Genomic DNA, 17,079 nt, shown 5'->3' on the forward strand with positions numbered 1-17,079 from the left:
AGAGGCGCCTCTGTCTGCTAATCAGGGTCCTTACACAGCGTTTGAAGACCACACCCACGTAGTCCGGTCATCCCGCCCTATTATGCCCGCTAGTTGGCGCCCAGCTGACCAGTGGCAATGCCGAGTTTTGAACCGAGGAGTGCTGATGTGCTAGTGGAATATACTGCTGCTCCACCTGGATGCCTCTATTCAGCTTTCTATTGAAAATAATTTAGAGCGGTGTATGTATAAAGAGGTCCTAAAACAAAGGCAATTTCACCTAGAAGCTTAGGAGTTTTGTGTTTAATAGTCATCAGTCTCACCTAAGCATGACAAAACTGATGTTCATTTGGATGCCAGTACGCTGCACTGCTCATGATGGAAATGATATAATAAAGTTGCTAAATGATAAAGGAAGACACAGCAAAATGCTGTTTTCCTCGTTCCAAATCTGTGTTGCATTTTTCTGCCCTTTATCACTTAACCTAACAATCCTAAACTGAGATGGAAGCACGAGCTGGCTGAGGATCTTCATAATCTGCTGTACAGTCATCAAGTGAGGGCTGAAGGGCTTGAAGAAAATGTCAAGTCAAGCTTTTATAGTATAGCCGGCTTAAATACACTGTCGGGTCACTGGCTTGATAGGTATATAAGGTGTGAAAGGCCTCTCAACCAAACTCTCAACCGATTTTGGTACGAATCCATCCTTGCAGATCATGTACACCCATACATGCTGATTGTCTTCTTTGGGGCGTATGGGATCTTCTAGCAAGACAATAAAACATGCCACATGGCTAGAAATGTCCCACATTGATTGGATACCAAGTACCACCCCGGTCCCAGACTTGAACCCAACTGAGCATCAGTGGGAGCACCTCGATGGTCGTGTTGGCTCTATGGATCCTGTGGGGTTTACTGCAGTCAGCATGGGTCCAGATACCTGTGATGACCTACCAGGACCTTATTGAGTCCCTCCCAGTCCGTCTAGCTGCTGTTCATGCTGCACACGGCGGTTCCTCTGGATATTAGCTGATGGTCATAATAATGTGACTCGACTGTGTATGGTCTACTGTAGCGTAGCCTGTGGTTGTCGATGATACCACCAGCTTGTTCTCCAGACTAGTCTAGGTTTAGCTTAACAAACACCCTCACCGATTGGTGTATTTAAATAGAATAATGGTCAATAAATGTATAAAACATTTCATCAGCTATTAAGAGACTTTTTAAAACACAGTTTTAAATATTAAGTGTGTTAAAAGATTAAAATATATATCTTTGACTCAGTGTTTTCTTAACAATGAAACAAGAAACTGAAAAAAAAGGTTTTCTTCTCTGAGAGGGAAATTAAATGACACGTTTATAGAAATTAATAGATAAATATTCAATATTAAAAGACCCACATGCCGGTAGCAGTCGATTTGGCAATAGATTATGTAAATCACAGTGACAAATTATGTATGCCCTTTAAAGATAACAATGAATTTTTTGCTCGCTCGCTTACTCATACACACACACACTTAATTTACAGCCTTAATAACATCAACAATAAAATACGTTTCCCAATGTGAAACTCCCACTGCCCAGTGCTAATATCTGTCCTACACAAGGTCCTTTACATGAATGGAGTCCTTAAAACACTTCAGAAATTCTTCATGAGTAAAGGTTATTTCAAATCACAGCCTGATGCTCAAGCCTTCATTGTACGTGGCAGGATAGAGTTTTAAGTGCGCGTTAAAGAACTAAAGTCGTAGGTGTTAAAAATCATTACAAAAATCAGTCACATGCAAATCAAATATGTCTTTTATAGTGTTTCTATATCAAACAGTTTTGTTCTTTGGTCATCCGCATACTTCATCCTTGCATATCTATTTGTGCATAAGTGTTTCTTTAAAAAAATCCAATAAAAATTCTCCAACATAAAGAATGAGAATGCAGTCTGATCCATCACAGGCAACACCGCTCACACTTTAACAGTCTGAGAGCAGCTACGAGTGGGAATACATCCTCCCAATGTGCATATCATCCATCCAGCCTTCATCATACAGGGCCTCGCATCTGTGAGCCTCACAGTGGTCGTACTCCAAAAAAAGGGGGTACGTGACGTGCATCCCGTCCCGTTCAGAGTGTACTCGTCCTACACTTGTGGTAAACACTACCAGAGGGTTTGCAGTCAGTGTTAACTGCTGGGAGGGCCACTGTTGAGAAAGTAAGTGGTCATGTCTCCTTTCCCCTTGACCTTTACCAGGCCACGGAACTCCAGCTGGTAGCCTTTACTGTCCAGCACATGGTACAGATCAGTGGTCACCTGAAACAAAACACAACGATCAGCTCAGTTGGGTAGAATTGAAACGGTACAGATTGCAACTGTCCACGATGTCCTACAGAGGGCAGTGTATCTACACTTACTGCTGAGTGTAATATTAATGATTTGTGCTAATAATTCTGGGCTGGCATGATTTGACAAAATAATTTGCAATAGATTTATGCTTAAAAGGTCTAGAACTCATTTTTTTTAAAGGCAGGACCAAACTCAATTCAATTCACTTCATTTTCATTATTTAGTTTTTATCCTGGTCGGAATTGCAGTGGGTCCAGTGCCTGTTGAAAATGAGAGAATAATATTCACCAGAATAATACTGACAGGTTTATACGTATGATAAATGGACTGTGATGTGTGCCGGACACTGAAGTGACTTGTTAGCATGTTGCGTGTGTGTATGCACGACCATCACGTGTGTATTTAAAGGTGGGTTGAGTTGGCACCTGGATTCGATCGGGCACTCCCGTACTGTCCATGCGACTCGCCACGTTCACCGTGTTTCCCCAGATGTCGTACTGCGGCTTTCTAGCGCCAATCACTCCGGCTACCACGGGCCCGATATTCAGACCTGCATAAAATATATAATATATAATATGTGATATACCCTTAACAGCTGCAGTCGTACAGCTGTGTGGTATCACCAAGCCATGGCGACTATGAATTATCATGGTTTATAACGTGATCAGTATGAGTCTGCTCATGTTACACACAGAGTTTTGGAGAGTTTAGATTAGATGAACTACTGACCAATCTTCATCTGGAAGTTGTTGAACGAGTGCTCGTTGATGTACGACATCTGCTCTCGTAGCCTCATGGCGAAGTCGGCCAGCGCCAGGATGTGCGAGCGTCCCTCTTTGTCATACGTGGAGTCGTTGAGGCCCGACGCCGCCATGTAAGTGCTGCCTATCGTTTTGATCTTTTCCAGCTGCCGGAACTGATCCTCACTGATGATCTGAGGGCATTTAAAGAACATTTATACAAGTTTTTATAAAGCTAATTATTTATACTTATTTTTTTTTTGTTTTCTAATCTAGTTACATATTTTCCCCTGATTTTCTCCTAATCAAGTCATATCCAACATATCCATATCTCAAGAGAGCCACAACCATCTCACGCCGCCTCTTCACCCGCATGAGACAGGTTCATATAGGATTCCATATCACACACCAAGTGTATTTTTGATAGGTTAGCACAATGACGTCATCAGTCCAGTTTTCTGTGGCTTTGGTCTTTTTGGTTTTTGGCATTATACAGTCCTTTTTCTTATAAAAAAACAAAAACAAACCAAAGACTGTTACCCTTTATTAACTGGTTGATTGGTTGATTAACTGGTTGGTTGATTAATTGGTTGGTTGACTGGTTGGTTGATTGGTTGATTAATTGGTTGGTTGATTGGTTGGTTGACTGATTGGTTGACTGATTGGTTGACTGGTTGGTTGGTTGATTTATTTGTTGATTGGTTGGATGGTTGATTGGTTGGTTGATTGGTTGATTAATTGGTTGGTTGTTTGGTTGACTGATTGGTTGGTTGATTGGTTGATTTATTTGTTGATTGGTGGACTGACTGACTGATTGATTGATTGATTGATTGGTTGGTTGACTGATTGGCTGGTCGGGTGTTTGGTTGGTTGACTGATTTATTGATTGGCTGGTTGGTTGGTCGGTAGATTGGTTGGTTGACCGACTGATTGGTTGATTGACTGACTGATTGGTTGGTTGACTGACTGACTGATTGATTCACTGATTGGTTGGTTGGTTGATTGGTTGGTTGACTGACTGATTGATTGATTGGTTGGTCGGTTGTTTGGTTGGTTGACTGATTTATTGGCTGGTTGGTTGACTGACTGATTGGTTGGTTGACTGACGAATTGATTGATTGGTTGATTGATTATTGTTCCCAACAGGAAATTGCAGTGTTACAGCAGCAATTCATGTACATCACAAACATAACAAACAACATCTATATAGTGCAAAAATAAACCTGATGTTGTTTATATTCAATAAAAAGAGTAATAATTTAATAAAATAACAATAAAATACAATAAATAAATAAAAATAAATGTAATACAATAATCTAATAAAAACAGGATTTGTTTTGCCAATCCTAAATCATTTTTACAGAAAAAAAGACTATATAATGACAAAAATAAAACTACAGTAGGAGTAGCTCAGTGGTTAAGGTACTGGACGAGCAATCAGAAGGTTGCCAGTTCAGACCCTTAACCCTCAGTTGCTTGCATTGTATTCAATCATAATTGATAAAAGCTTCTGCTAAATACAGCAAATGTAAATGTTGACGTTGTTGCATCAGTGTTCTGGAGGGAGAAAGTGAACCTGTCAAAAATACATTTGGTAGCACAAACAACAACGTCTGTGATAACATTTCTTTTAGACATTTGATCCTGACCTTTCACAAAGACTTTTAGCAACCCTGAAGCTGTAGAACCCAAATAAACTGTAAAAACTAAATACAATATATATCTCAAAACAAATAGTTTAAACTAACACACGTCTTATCTCTAATAACACTGTCACCATGACTACGGTTCGTGCGGCTATCCGCCGTGTCCTCGCTTCACCTTCTTACCTCATCGAAGTCGGCGATGATCTCGTTGAGCAACCTCAGGCACTCCACGCCCTCGTTATTCGCTTCAAGCTCCGTGTAGAACTCAGAGAAGTTGCTGATGGAGGCGAACATCACAGCCACGCACTCACACGATTGGTAGTACAGCTCGTCGTTGCGGCGCTCTCGGGCCAGGAAGTGGGCGGCCACGTCTTTGGGCAGGATGTTGTGAAGGAGACGACGGTTGTACGCCTGAAGCTCCTCCATCTCCTCTTTCTCTTCGGTCGCCTGCGGGGGGCAGATAACAGCATAAATGATACAAGAGGACATCCTAACCTAGATAGGGTGCTATGCTATTAGGACACAGCCACTTTATTTATTTAGGATGACTGGACATAACTGGACGTATCAGAACGTTCACTGTGTTGGTCTGTGTGGTCACATCTGACCATCTGAACAATGCCCTCTTAGTATAAGGCGACACAGAACAGTTTCAGCCATTTAATTTATGAAGTCAAACTAGCCCTATTTATATTGACACAGAGAAGTCACCTGCTGCAGTGAATTTCAATCATTCATTCATTGTCTGTTTTACCACCGCTTCATCCTGGTCAGGGTATTGGTGGGTGAACAGGTAGGGCGAAAGGTAGGAGACACCCTGGACAGGTCGCCAGTCTGTAACACGGCAAACCCACTCACACACACACACACACCTAGGGCAATTTTGTATCTCCAGTTGACCTAACGGCATTGTCTTTGAACTTGTGGGAGGAAACCGGAGCTCCCGGAAGAAAACCCACAGGGGAGACGGGGGAGAACATGCAAACTCCACACAGAAAGGACCCAGATCGCTCAACCTGGGGATCTAACCCAGGACCTTCTAGCTGTGAGGCACAAGAGCTACGCCCTTCTCAGAATAAGGCGACACATAGAACAGTTTCAGCTGTTTCATTTAATCCATGCAGTCAACCTAGCCCTAATTATATAAATTTCAATCACTTATTAAAAATTCCATGGAATTGAAAGACATTACAAAACTTTCTACAGTCATCTTTTAATTCACTGTCTGTTTTACCATCGCTTAATCCTGGTCAGGGTCGCGGTGGGTCTGTTTCATTTGGCAAAATTTAAAAAACGTCCCATTTTCTGACTGTGACCCTAATTCAAAGCTTTGTGAAACCACATGCACGTAAAACTCAGTGCTGGGAGCGGTAAGAGACCTACCTGCAGCTTCCACAGGAAGTCGAGGCGTGCCGTGGACTCCACCTGCTGAGCGTGCAGGTACAGCGCCAACACAAACACGGTCAGGATGACTGGTGTAATGACCTTTAACGGCACCTTGTTTACCTTTTCAGGGCTGAAAGATAAAGAACATGGTATTTTCTCAGCTAATCAAGTGAAACGTTCCAACGTACAATATGTAAGAGAATCTCAGGTTTTAAGTTTTATTTGTTATGTGTACAAATGTTAGCAGCAATTGTACTTCTCCACACAATCACTCCACAAACATGTCCATTCTTTAGCATAAACAGCAAACTATCTAGGAACACTTTGGCTATATCTCTGTTAGAATTAATAAAGAGTGAGAACAAGATCAATGCTGCTTAATTCATTAAGTAAAAAAGTGTGTGGGTGGGTCAAAGTCAACAGTCAAAGTCAATTTCATTGGCTTCCAATGGATGCCAAAACAGAAAGAACCTTGGCGCTTGTCTTCCTTGAGTCCTGAGGGATGGGCGGAGTCAAGACAGGCTTCCAATGGATGGCAAAAACAGAGAGAACCTTGATGCTAACCATGATCCCAAAGCCAGAGGTGTACAAACTACAGAAGGGGGTTTATCACGTGCTTTCAGTTAGTTGGGGGTCGATTTATTTTACATGGACAACATTGTCTTTTAACTAAACTTTAATTGGTCAGTATTATGTGTTTGCAATAAAACACAATAAAAACCACAATAAAAGTCTGTGTTATAAACTTACAAACTGTTATAAACTGTGTTATAAACTTATGAACTTACCAGATCTCTGTTTCATTAAAACCAGACCTGTGTGCAGAAATACAAAGATATCCGTTAGTGTACTTGCACATTAAAAAGTAAAACATGCTGCACAATGGTGTGAACTCACAGCGCGTTGGCGGAGACGAGCAGGTCGGCGTTATCGAACAGCACCACCAGGGGCCACTCGACCAGCAGCAGGAAGCTGATCTGAATGAGCAGCATTAAGGCCAGCTTGCCTATACTGCTGATGTGCAGAAAGACGGAGCAGGCCAGCAAGGTCAGCAGCACGCTGTACGTAAAGTACTGAAAAAAACACACAGCGGATTTATTCACACACGTACAGCCTGGGTCAAAAGTTTATATACACTAGTTTCAGCATATAGATCAGTATAGAATTATAAGTAAACATAAAGCAACCTATATGATTAAATTACTAGTATATAAAGTTCTTTCTCATTAAGGTTTGTGGCATGATTAATGACCCAGTGACCCGATGACCCAGCTCCTTGGTGAAGATTTCTCTGTGTATATAAATATAAAACAGAGAAGTGGTTTCTCGTCACGGTCAACTCGTACAACAGGAAATTGATTTGACTAGTCAGATGTAATCCAGGACACACAAAATGAGGTTCTGCTTTAAATTAGAAGCCACAGGAACACAAGTGACACTGTTTACAGTCCAGTCAAACCACTCCGATTTACAAACCTGTTTCTGGAATAGTTGGGACATTTTGTATAATGCAATAAAGTGAAGTATTTGTGATTTGTTAATTCTCTTAAACCTTTATTTAACGGATAATAGAACAAAGAAATGACTTTTTACTGAAGTATTGGCACGTATCACCACTTTTAGCGGTTTTCACTTTTGTACATGTGTTGATTGTGGGTATAAATCTCTGTCTGTCCATAGCAGCTAATATCAAAATGACCAGTGAAAAGATGAAAAATCACGCAATCTCTTTAACGAGTATCTCCATTGGCTGCCAGACCTGTCCATCAAAACTCTGTATGTCCTCGTGCTTCCTCTCCGGTACTGTTTGAGAGATGCGTAAGGTTTGATCTATACAGTTTATTCAAGTTATTCAGTTGCATGGTTGTAAACATGATGTATATTTGTACACGTAAGTCCATTTTACATATGAAACCGACTAAGTGACAACCTGATAAACCTGATATATGTTTATTTCTGTGCTGAATTGTATCTAAATGGCGCCATCTGTGGTTTGTTTGTACCATTACTGTCAAAAGTTTTTGCTTTTTCCTAAAAAGTTGGGTTTTTCATCAGACAGCAACGAAATATAAAAATTTGTATTATGATGTCTGCAACACATGCAAACAAAAATTGGGACGGGACAAAATTACAGTGAGTTTTTAGAATATTCAAGGTAAACCATTTAGTAGAGTTCAACTATAAACAGGTGAGGGAATAATTTTTGGGTATAAAAGAAGGATTTAGTCTTTTTGAGTGAATGGACTCTTACTATTTTGTGCCAAACTTTGTGTGAGAATTGATTTCAGCGAAAGGTGCAAAAGCCAAAATCTGTCATCGTATGGAAGTGCATCAGTGCCAACGGCAATAAACGTACCATTAACATGGAGGCGTATATTGACATTGAGAAGTTCCTGGTTATTTGAGCAAGACAATGCCAGACCTCGATCAGCACACTTTATAAGAGTGATGCTTCGCTGACCAGAAGTGTGTGTGATTTACTGGCCTGCCTGCAGCCCAGATCTGTCTCTTATTGTAAAATCAGACAACAGTGGCCTCAGATAACTGAAGTCTCGTATCAAGCATGAAATGGCCGAAATGTCACTTGCACAAGTGCGGCAAACAATAAAGCAATGTAACTAACAGGAAAGATGATGTAACAGTGATGAACACACGTCTGTCCCAACTTTTGTGAGTCTGTTGCAGGCATCAAATTCTCACTGTGTTGATATCATGAAATACAATAAAGCTGGTCAAGAAAAACGTTTTTCTGTGGACTTTTAAATAAAGGTTCTAGTAATAAACATGGGTGCACAATAATGTGAGCAGCTATAGTGAATCATGATTACTGACTTCTTAGAAGGCCAAGCTCATTTCTAGTAAAGAAAAATGACATTATGGAACAGTTGTCACCAGCAATTTCATGATCTCGGTTGCTGTATGTCTATTTCTAGCACTGAACATTCTCAACAGTGAACCTTTAAAAGAACTGATTTTATTTTTCCTGAACAATGAATTATGTTTACAATGAATTAAGTATTATCAGACACATCTTCTCTTCTCCTCTGTATCTCCTGACTTTAATAGTTCATCCAGATAAAAACACGTTATAATAAACATAAGAACAGACACGCGACCGCTCAGACGTCAACACTGACCTCAGGGAAGGAACATGGTGATTTCTGACCGGAACAGAGTGTGAGCGAGTCCCCCGCTGTGTGAGTCAGGTTGTGCAGGAGACACAGTGTCACCGCACTCTCAGAGATGTTCTGCTCCTGAGCTACACACTCGATCAGACCCTCGGTTCCACACGTCAACTACCAACACACAAGCAATCACACATCAGCCTGCATTACAAACCGTACAGTACAGCGCGTCTGATCAACCTGATGTTTTCATTATGACTGGAACAGTCGTTGCTCAGTGAATAGTGCTTCGGCTTATCGATCGAAAGGTTGTGGGTTCGAATCCCAGCTCTGAGGCTTCTGTGCAGAAGTGGAAGAAGGAAAATCAGTGCATGATTCTCCATGCGCGAATCCATCAGGTATGGGTGAATAAGAACGATCAGTGGAGGGAGCTTGTGTCAGCAAATGTACCCTCCTAGGAAGCTAACTGGGTCTCCAGCAGACGGAGACAAATTGAGAGAAAATGCATAAATAAAATAACAAAAAAATGGATGCAGGTGCAACACAGGAGATAATAAATTGTGGGTTGTGGGTTCGAATCCCAGCTCTGCCAAGCAGCCACTGCTGCACAGCCCACAACACTTTAGTTTATAAAACACCTTTCATTCATGCCAGTACAAAAATTAAGAAGGCGCAGAGAGAAATCCAACACTGTATGTGAAATTTACATACAGTAAATACAGAGTGTGGAGCTCGTTCAAAATAATAATAAAAAAATAAAAAAATAATAATGATAAAAATATTAATTATAATAAAATAATCATGCTATAAAATATTAATAATAAAATAATAATGCTAAAAATAATAATAAAATAACAATGTTAAAAAATAATAAAATAATAATGCTAAAAAATATTAATAATAAAATAATAATGTTAAAAATCTAAAACATTAATACATGAGTGCTAGTCTGGTACGGTCATTGTCCAGATATGCTATTTTATAAAATAATAATAATAATATTAAACAAGAATACTCCTTGCTCTACTCCCTTCTACAACTCTTTGACATTGTTCACAGAATAATAAAATAATAATGCTAAAAAATAATAATAAAATAATTCTGAGTCATTTTCCAGATGTGCTATTTTTTAAAATAATAATAATAATAATAATAATAATAATATTGAACAGGAATCTTAAAACTCGACCCTCAATCCTCAAGCACTACCTCAGTTTACCAGAACCAGTCCCTCACTGAGTGTCTCCTCTTCACTTTTTAATACTAAAATATGATTGGCATTTATTATTTGAATATCATTTGCTTCCTAAGCCTCACGTTTTGTTTGTTCTGATCACTACCTCAGTCTAACCGTGCACTTAATTACATATTCCGGGACCGCACGGCTGCGGATGCTCACCATGTTAATAAAGGCCGAGACGTAGAGCAGCAGGACGGTGAAGACGCCCACTAATGTGCTGTTAGCTCGAGACTCGACTATCTTCTTCGACAAGCTCTGCAAGACCACTGGGAAAAGCTAATAACAAAGAGATGAACAATAATGAGAAAGCGACAGAGAAACGTTCATCAATAATTTACACGTGAGAATAAATCGGTTTTAAAGCTCGTAATAAAAGCTGAGAAAGAAAACCGTCTGAAACCACATGGTTCTTACCTTCACACACGAATAGATGGCACAGACGAAGAGGATGTTGGCAAGGATTATGAAGATGCTAATAAAGACGCCGAGCATTAAAGCTGTGCTGCAGAACGAAAGGAAAAACACATTTTGTTAACTGTGTGATTATTATGCTTTTTTATTTGTAGTAAATATGTAGCCCACAGTTACAGGAACTGATAACTTTTAGATACAGGAGCTGATGAACCTTTTAAATTGCATTTCTGCATTTGCAGTCGGCTGAGGTCAGGGCTCTGTGCATGACACTGGGCCTTCTCTAAATGGGATGTGTGTGTGTGTGTGTGTATTTTCCCTGTGGTGGACTGGTGATCAAGATAAAGCGGTAGTAAAACAGACAATGAATGAATAAATGTTCTTGCTTTGTCAATATAGGTGATTAGATGTTGACTGATGGCTAAAAATGACAAACGTTGGCAGCTACATACTGTGGAAATACGGTGATCTGAATGAAGCAGATGAAGCAGAAGACCACCAGCGTGCAGGCCACGTAACCCCCAAAACGATCATCCACCTTCTTTGAATACTAAAGACATCAAGACAACATGTCACATAACAGACGGACCTTCACTCAAAGGCGAATCATTTCTCTCGCTCTGTAAGTTTTAACATTTTATAGTCAGTTATTAACCATATGAACCTTTTTCTCCAGAAACGGCTTCTGAAACGTGAGCAGGAACTTCTTGACGTGGTCCTTGCGGAGCTGATCGATGCTACGAGCATCGATCGCGCGTCCCAGGAACTCGTCCACCTCGTCCTCTGGGTTCAGAGCCTCTTGAGCACTCCGACTACAAACCAGAATACAAACAGCACACAGTGTTCACGCCATCATGCTCTGGGGTTTACACCTAGATTTTTAAAAATGGTACAAGGGATGCCCTCCCCGAGTTCGAATCTCATCTCCCCTAGTGGGCACAATCGGCAGGGCCTGCAGCAGACAAAATTGGCCACTGAAGTCTGCTGGGTGGGAACAGAAGGGACTGGAAAGGGGACGGGGTCTTTAATGCTGTGTAAGGACCCTGGTTAGTAGCCCGAGGCTTCTGTACAGAAGTGGAAGAAGGAAAATCAGTGCATGATTCCCCATGCGCAAATGCATCAAGGTATGGGTGAATAAGAACGGTCAGTGGAGGGAGCTTGTGTCAGCTAATGTACCCTCCTCGGACGCTAACTGGGTCTCCAGCAGACGGAGACAAATTGAGAGAAAATGCATAAATAAAATAGCAAAAAAAATGGATGCAGGTTCAACACAGGAGATAATAAATAATGATCCCAGTCGCTGGTCCTAAAGCTCTTTAGGACAATTATAAACTTCTTATAACAGCCGCTTGGCTCTGCAACACAAAGACGATGGTTTTACATGTTATAAGCCCTCACATGTAAGTTCATGTCATGCTGGTTTAGTGCTGTGGGACAATAACAGTACTGAAAAAGCCAGGATGTGTAGCAGAAAGTAGCAGTACTGTACTCACTTGTCTTTACTGGAGGCTTCATCAATGCCCTAAAAACAAAAACAATACAGATTAGTTACAGAGGTCAGTGCAAAGGTCTGTTTTTAATAAGGTTTTGTACAGCTTATTGCTGTTTCAACTTTATTTTCAATGAATACAAAATGTAGAAAGATGATGCTACATACACCGATCAGGCATAACATTATGACCTAATATTGTGTTGGTCCCGCTTTGCTGCCCCATACGCAACAAACTGTGATGCTCTGTGTATTCTGACACCTTTCTATCAGAACCAGCATGAACTTCTTCAGCAATCTGAGCTACAGCAGCTCGTCTGTTGGATCGGACCACACGTGCATCAATGAGCCTTGGCCAACCATGACCCTGTCGCCGGTTTACCACTGTTCCATCCTGATACTGACCACTGCAGACCGGGAACACCCCACAAGAGCTGCAGTTTTGGAGATGCTCTGACCCAGTCGTCTAGCCATCACAATTTGGCCCTCGTCAGACTCGCTCAGATCCTCACACTCATCCATTTTTCCTGCTTCTAACATCAACTTTGAGGATAAAATGTTCACTTGCTGCCTAATATATCCCCCCCACTAACAGGTGCCGTGATGAAGAGATAATCAGTATTATTCTCTTCACCTGTCAGTGGTCATAATGTTATGCCTCGTCAATGTATGTGTGCGCTATGGTTTAGTTTACTGTTACTCACCATCTGCCTGAACACTTTGGAGTCTTTGGTCCTGGAGAAGGCTCTGTCAGGCACCCAGCGTGGCATTAATGCATCTGAAGAGTTCGCCCGGGCACGCTGCATCTTAGCCATCATGGCTTTTTCTTCTTTCTGCAGGATGCACAATCAGATTAGACAACACTGCTACTGTATGTCTGTATGTCTGTTGTGTTTTAGACATAACCAACCCTTTTCTGGCTGCAGCCGAGCACCAGGTAGGTCTCGATGTTGTTGTCTTTGAGGTAGGCGTTCCTTTCTCCTCCGAAGCCGGGCTCCACCTCGTAGTCTTCATTTAAATACTGCAGTGTAGCTTTGGTGATGTGGATGCGCCTGTGGATGTTCAGTCGTGAGTAGAAATGTTGATGTGTGAGTGTCCTATACCTAAGGCCCTACCTAATTTGCTAGGGCCCTACCAATAAGGGTAGTGTGTGTGTGATTTGTTTAGTATTCTGGGTGTGTAATATGGGCGTTCGCTCTCACCCCGCTTTGCCTCCAGCCTCCATTTGGTTAGCCAGCGTGACATCGTTGGACCAGACATCGAACTGCCACTTGCGCAAGCCGAGAACCCCACAGTGCACCCGGCCGCTGTGGATTCCCACCCGCATGTTCACGTTTACCCCGGTGATCTCTCTCACCAAGCTGCACACAGGTTATTTTCAATACATTAAGAAAGAACAATCATCCCGATGATCGGGTTGAGCAAACCAACCACTAAACTTCCTTAAAAGTCAAGGGTTTCTCACTCGGCTGATAAAACAGGAGAAGCAGTAGAAACGGGTTTAGCATGTACACACCAGAAAGTGAAATAATGGTGCTATTTACTGGGTCAAGACCTAAAACTAAAAGCTAAAACAGGACGAGAATTATTGCTGATGCTTTTAAAATAAAAGTACAGTAAAGCGGCGACAGGAGAAGAACTTAAATTCAACTAAAAATATTAAAGGAGAAAAAAGAGAATTTGGTAATTAAAGTGAATTAATAATAAAGTAGCAGTTGATTATACCAAGGATAAAATTCTTGAACAAATCAATGCGTATTTAATTTTGTAGTAATCGTATTTAATTTTGTCACAGGCAGTGATTGTGGACGCGTTACAGAGATAAAGCAGCACACTCACGATATGGCCTCAATCATGTCCACTCCCATCTCTACACAGCAGTGAGCGTGGTCAGCCCTGGCCTCGGGCAAACCCGAAACACAGTAATAACAGTCGCCCAGGATCTTTATCCTCAGACAGTGGTTCTCCTGCAAACACACACACACACACACACACATTTTATGGGAATGTTAGTGCATCCTCTCGTTTACCCAAAAGTTCAGGAACATAAATTTAATAACCAATTAATGGCATATGAGTTTATCCATTCATCCACATATTTAATGACCAATATTCATGTATTCATCTAGCTATGTATATTTTATCCAATCAGTATCCATCCATCCACCCATTATTGTATGATTCATCTAATCAGTATCCATATATCTTTAATTTACTGTATATTATAACCAGTCAGTACCTATACATCTATGTATGCTCTTTCCATCTTGTATCTTTCTATCTACTCATCCTTTCATCTATCCATCCACCCATTCATTAATCACTTCATCCATCAGTGTAGGCATATACCAGTATATATTAATTGATAAATGTGTGTGTTATTTTCAGACCAGTATCAATCTGTCAGTCCATCTGTGAATTTAACTACTAACTCTGTCAGTCTGTCAATCCATCCATCCATCTGTAAACCCACAATAAATCCATCCATCCAACCATTAACCCACAATAAATCCATCCATCCATTAATCCATCTATAAATCCAAAAATAAATTCATCCATCCATTAATCCAGGCATCCATCCATCTATAAATCCATCCATTTATCCATCCATTAATCTATCCATCCATCCATGAATCCAAAAATAAATTCATCCATCAATCCATTAATCTCTTCATCCCTTAATGTAGGCTTTATCAAACCAGTATCAGTCTGTCAGTCCATCTGTGAATTCAACTATGAATTGATCTGTTGGTTAATCCATCTACTGATCCATCCACAAATCCATAAATTCATCTATCTATCCATCCATCCATCCACTTCATCCATCAATGTAGGCTTTATCCAACCAGTATACGCTATTTAATAAATGTATGGATTTTTTTTTTCAAATTATCAGTCTGTCTGTGATTTTAATTATTCATTGATCTGTCAATACCTCCATATATCTACATTAGCTTTATCCGATATTCATCCACTTATTATTTTATCTCCAGTTAAAAGCACAGACACTGTGTACTTTAACAGCCATGATAACTACTGAGAAAGATCTTCAATAATGAGAAATCCTAAATACATAATAAATCAGATTTAATAAAGTAAAGCTTCAGGACAAAAGTATGAAAGGGTTTAAAGCTCAGCTCAGCTTTAATATGTCATTAATGTCGTTTGCTTACCGAGGCTAATTTGTCAAAACGAGCAAACAGTTCATTAAGGGTCATCACGAGCTCCTGCGCTGTACACTGGGATGCCAGACTGGTGAAGCCCTCGATGTCTGCAAAGAGGATGCTGCGAGAAAAACAAAAAGATCAATAATTAAGCAGGTGTGGACGGTGGTGGACGGTGCGATGGGCAGCATTTGTGGATCATTAGTTTGGTTAGATTGGAGACGGGTCACAATCGATAGGCCGAGTCCATTCCACAGCTAAAAACAGAAGCGGTTCTGGCTCAGCCACTTTAGGAGCTCATGAGAACTGAGAATTGGCCTCATCAACAACAATTTCGAGGCGACAGAATGATGCCAGTGACCGAGAGCGAAGCCTCGTTTAGGGGCAACAGATGGCGCTGTTTCTTCCACTACGCCACAGGGGAAAATCTGAACCATCCACAGAGAACTTTCTCCACCCTACGAAAGAAAATTGAGCAATTTCACGCATTAAACTCTTCCTGTGCAAATGTGACACAGATGCTTCACGCTGGAACAAATTATGTGGGATCGCAAACAAGTCCCGGATCCTACAGCTGTGCATGCTTCAGGCCTGCAACAAACACAAACCTGTTTTTACTTCGCTCACTTTAATCTGCTGGTTAATTATCCGTTTAACCATGGTGGAAGTGTAACTTAGTGAGAGAGGACAAACTAGAGGAACTGAGAGAGAGGGCATGATGATGAGAGGATGCTTTAGTTTTTATTGCACTGTAACTGGAGAGCATATATTAGATTTGGTCAGAATATATGTCCTGTTTTTTTATTCAGATTTTAACGTCATGTTTTACACTTTGGTTCCATCCATGGCAGAACTGGTAGTTACAGGTTACGCATTTACATTACATTAACATTTTCAGCATTTATCCAAACCGACTTACAGTACTCTGACAGTATACAGCAATTGAGGGTTAAGGGCCCTGCTCAAGGGCCCAGCAGTGGCAACCTGGCAGTGGTGAGGCTTGAACCAGCAACCTTTTGATTACTAGTCCACTACCTTAACCAACTGTCATGGGCTACAACCCATGATTCATCAGTTCAAGTTCAATCTTTGTATCTTCAACTCACCTGACTTGCATGTCTTTGGACTGTGGGAGGAAACCGGCGCTCCCGCAGGAAACCCACACAGACACAGAGAGAACATGCAAACTCCACACAGAAAGAACCCAGACTGCTTCAACTGGGAATCGAACCCAGGACCTTCTTACTGTGAGGTGACAGTGCTACCCACCAAGCCACCCTAACCATACAATAAAACGTGGATTGGGACCTAACTGGTGTTTATGTCAGAAAAACATGCAATAAAATATAATAATATTTTATAAAAAACATTAAATTAAAAAATGTAATTAATTTAAATTAAATTAATTTAAATGTAAACATAGTAAAATATTAAATTATTGAAATATGATTGAAATTCTAAATGATTAAAATATTATTAAATTATTAAAATATTATTTAAATATTTAAATATTATTTAAATATTTGAATATTATTTAAATATTTAAATATTATTTAAATAT

At 40.5% G+C, this 17,079-nt stretch overlaps 1 protein-coding gene across 1 annotated transcript in view; it reads right to left on the minus strand.

The window, feature by feature from the left end:
• Positions 1-1,319: 1,319 nt before the first annotated feature.
• The window catches only part of adcy6b (adenylate cyclase 6b), a 63,181-nt gene continuing 47,421 nt past the window's right edge, over positions 1,320-17,079 (minus strand). The window contains exons 6-23 of the mRNA XM_063015929.1: positions 15,528-15,639; positions 14,194-14,321; positions 13,557-13,715; positions 13,265-13,406; positions 13,059-13,187; positions 12,359-12,387; positions 11,530-11,677; positions 11,318-11,415; positions 10,869-10,956; positions 10,614-10,730; positions 9,227-9,385; positions 6,987-7,162; positions 6,878-6,904; positions 6,087-6,219; positions 4,887-5,150; positions 3,047-3,251; positions 2,743-2,867; positions 1,320-2,284 (exon numbers count right to left, since the gene is read on the minus strand). Of these exons, the coding sequence (XP_062871999.1) occupies positions 2,156-2,284; positions 2,743-2,867; positions 3,047-3,251; positions 4,887-5,150; positions 6,087-6,219; positions 6,878-6,904; positions 6,987-7,162; positions 9,227-9,385; positions 10,614-10,730; positions 10,869-10,956; positions 11,318-11,415; positions 11,530-11,677; positions 12,359-12,387; positions 13,059-13,187; positions 13,265-13,406; positions 13,557-13,715; positions 14,194-14,321; positions 15,528-15,639 (2,368 nt within the window). The 3' untranslated portion in view covers positions 1,320-2,155. The remainder of the gene's footprint in view (positions 2,285-2,742; positions 2,868-3,046; positions 3,252-4,886; positions 5,151-6,086; positions 6,220-6,877; positions 6,905-6,986; positions 7,163-9,226; positions 9,386-10,613; positions 10,731-10,868; positions 10,957-11,317; positions 11,416-11,529; positions 11,678-12,358; positions 12,388-13,058; positions 13,188-13,264; positions 13,407-13,556; positions 13,716-14,193; positions 14,322-15,527; positions 15,640-17,079) is intronic.

Source organism: Trichomycterus rosablanca, chromosome 19 (genome assembly GCF_030014385.1).
Source record: "Trichomycterus rosablanca isolate fTriRos1 chromosome 19, fTriRos1.hap1, whole genome shotgun sequence".
Taxonomy (NCBI): Eukaryota; Metazoa; Chordata; class Actinopteri; order Siluriformes; family Trichomycteridae; genus Trichomycterus; species Trichomycterus rosablanca.